The 2,484-nt window shown below is 59.1% G+C and overlaps 1 protein-coding gene across 1 annotated transcript; it reads right to left on the reverse strand.

Annotated features, from left to right (window-relative positions):
• Window positions 1-423: 423 nt before the first annotated feature.
• Window positions 424-1,154, reverse strand: LOC123154585 (uncharacterized). Its single transcript, XM_044573275.1, has one exon. The coding sequence runs from the start codon at window positions 1,007-1,009 to the stop codon at window positions 689-691; it is 321 nt and encodes a 106-aa protein (XP_044429210.1). The 5' UTR covers window positions 1,010-1,154; the 3' UTR covers window positions 424-688.
• Window positions 1,155-2,484: the final 1,330 nt, after the last annotated feature.

Consider the following 2,484-nt stretch of genomic DNA (forward strand, 5'->3'; position numbering starts at 1 on the left):
TATTTGATTTTTTTTCCAGCATTTTATTTGAGTTTGCGATTTTTTTTATAACATGTTCATCCCAGACATAATTTGAGGTGCCGCCGCGCGTTGGATGCACCGACACGGCAACGGCCCCAAACGGACATGGGCTACCCCATTGCCGCTCAAACGGAAAGAATCCAAGCAAAACGGACGTCGTGTGTTGGAGTTGGCCTAAACTGCATCCTCAGCAGCAGCAATTATTGTACTCCTCCAACCACTCTGGATCACTTGATACAATGCCAGCCTGGACTCACCTCCCGGTGCCCAGAGATGCCTCCGTCGATGCATAATTTCAGAGCATATGAAGAGACGAATTTTCTTTTCTTTCTGACAAAGGGCGTATGGAGAGATGGTTTGTACTATCAGGAACATTAGAGACGGAAATAGAAGGCCGAGAAATTCAAGAAATGTTAGCTTTTATATGTTGAAAACATTTCATCCACTTGGCTAATTTGCCTGCAGCTCTCCAAGTGGTCACAAATTTTAGGAGACAAGGAGGCCGGCCTGGAAATCGACCCCACATATGAACACGCATACCATCTACTAGCTACTCCGCTAGCTGAAGCCGGGGGACAAAGAACGAAACAAAAAACAGAGCAGCTCTGGCTACGCTAGTGCTACTTGCGACCAGCTCGCTCACCGGCCGGCCTGCCGTCCTAGACTCCTAGAGCGGCTGGCGGGCGTCGGAGGAGGCGAGCACGAAGCGCGAGGCGAAGCTGTAGTGGTGGCAGAGGTGGCCGGCGCCGGAGACGTCGTCGTACAGCGCGGTGCCGAAGCCGTCGCAGTCGAAGTTGCGCGCGTAGCTGAGCGGGTCGTACTGGCGGCACCGGGAGGACGCGCCCGTGGGAGCCGCACTGCACAGCAGCATCTTGCTCCGCCTCCGCATCCTCCGCACCAGCCGGGCCAGCGCCAGCCCGAACCCGGCCGGGCCCCGCCGGCCGCGGCACGACGACGACGACGACGAGGCATTTCGCTGATCTCCCATCTCGATCGACGGCTCCTGCTCCGGTTGATTCCGGGAGAATGTATGTATCTTGGTGGTTGGTTGGACTGTTGGAGTGTGCAGCGGCGTAGGTGGGAGATTCCGTGGTGTTGGTGGCGCCGATTTATAGGAGTTGTGGAGCTGATCCGGCAGTGAGTGGAGTGGAGCGGGGTTGCGGGAGAAAATACGTAGGGCGGGGTGGTGAGCGGTTTCCCGTCTCGCATCCCATGTGGCCATGTGCCCGGACGTACGAGAGCGTATAGAAAAGTACACTCCTGCTGGAGCCAGTGTAGAGTAGGTATGGTTCTGTCTTGGTTTATTATCTTATTATTAGGATGATAAACTAATTAAAGTGGCTTGAACTACAAGGATGAGCCACGAGCCCCCTCTTTGCATCTACTCAACCTAGTGAGCAAGTCTCGAGTGTGAGTTGCTTTTTCGGTTGCAAAAGAGAATTAAGTGATGAACCTAGTTCGTTAGTGTAGCTAACACTATGATGATTAGGGAGCGGCTAGCTTGATAGTAAGCTAAGCTCCAGGAATCAAGGGATGCTGTGTGCGAGCAGCACTGCAGCAAGCTTGCCGGCCCTCCAGCAAAGCATCGATTAAGCATTTCCTAACAAGGGTTTACATTTTACTACCCATGAATAAACTAGGCGTACGTAGGGACGGCGCGCGGAAGCATGCATGTGCATGCACATTGCCGATGCATGGGACTTGACAGACTCCGAAGACCGAGAAAATAGAACAGCTCTTCGACCTTTTGCTCGTACCGAGGTGGAGACGGCGGTTGGCAACTGGCAGTGGGGCGGTGCGTGCGAGCGAGCGCCCGCCGGAGCCACGCCGGCCGTGTCCCGCGGGGCCTCTCTGCATGCGCGCTCGCGTCCGAGGAAAGGGTGGCCATGTGCCCTGTCCTTTGCAGCTGCAATACCCCAAGTTTGCTCGGACGAGAGATCACGATCTGATTCAATATCACGCCCCGTCCCCCGTGCCGCTCCCGCGAGCGGCCCGGGCAGATCCCTAATCCCCGCCGCCGCCACCCCCCACCTCCCCTCCCCTCCCTCGCCGCCGCCAGCGGACGCCGCCGGGCAAAGCCCGTACGCGCGTTGGCGGCGGCGGGGTCCCCCCTTCCCTCGAGGCTCTCCCGCGGCGCGGAACACCTTCCTCTTGGGGTCAGGCAAATCAACGGCGGCGTGCGTCTGGCATGTGTCGGCGTGGTCTGACGGTGCCGGTTGGAGCGGGGCGCTGCTCTGGGATGGCGCGGCCTGGCATGGTCCGGCCGGATCTGGCGGCCACGGACGGCGGCGCTCGAAGGTTGGAGTTGGGCGCTGCTCGGGGGATGCGGCGCGCGACGGCGGGCTGCGGGCGGTCCTACGGGAGCTGGTGGTGCAGGGGCTGGTGGTGCCGCGGCGACTCGCCCCCGGCGGGTTGGCTAGGGGCGGGTCGGTGGTGCAGGCTGGCGGCGCGGGTCCGGGGATC

The sequence above is a fragment of the Triticum aestivum genome, chromosome 7A, assembly GCF_018294505.1.
Source record: "Triticum aestivum cultivar Chinese Spring chromosome 7A, IWGSC CS RefSeq v2.1, whole genome shotgun sequence".
Classification (NCBI taxonomy): Eukaryota; Viridiplantae; Streptophyta; class Magnoliopsida; order Poales; family Poaceae; genus Triticum; species Triticum aestivum.

Coding starts and splice junctions, on each gene's coding strand:
- LOC123154585 (XM_044573275.1), bottom strand. CDS start 1,009: ATGGGAGATCAGCGAAATGCCTCGTCGTCGTCGTCGTCGTGCCGCGGC.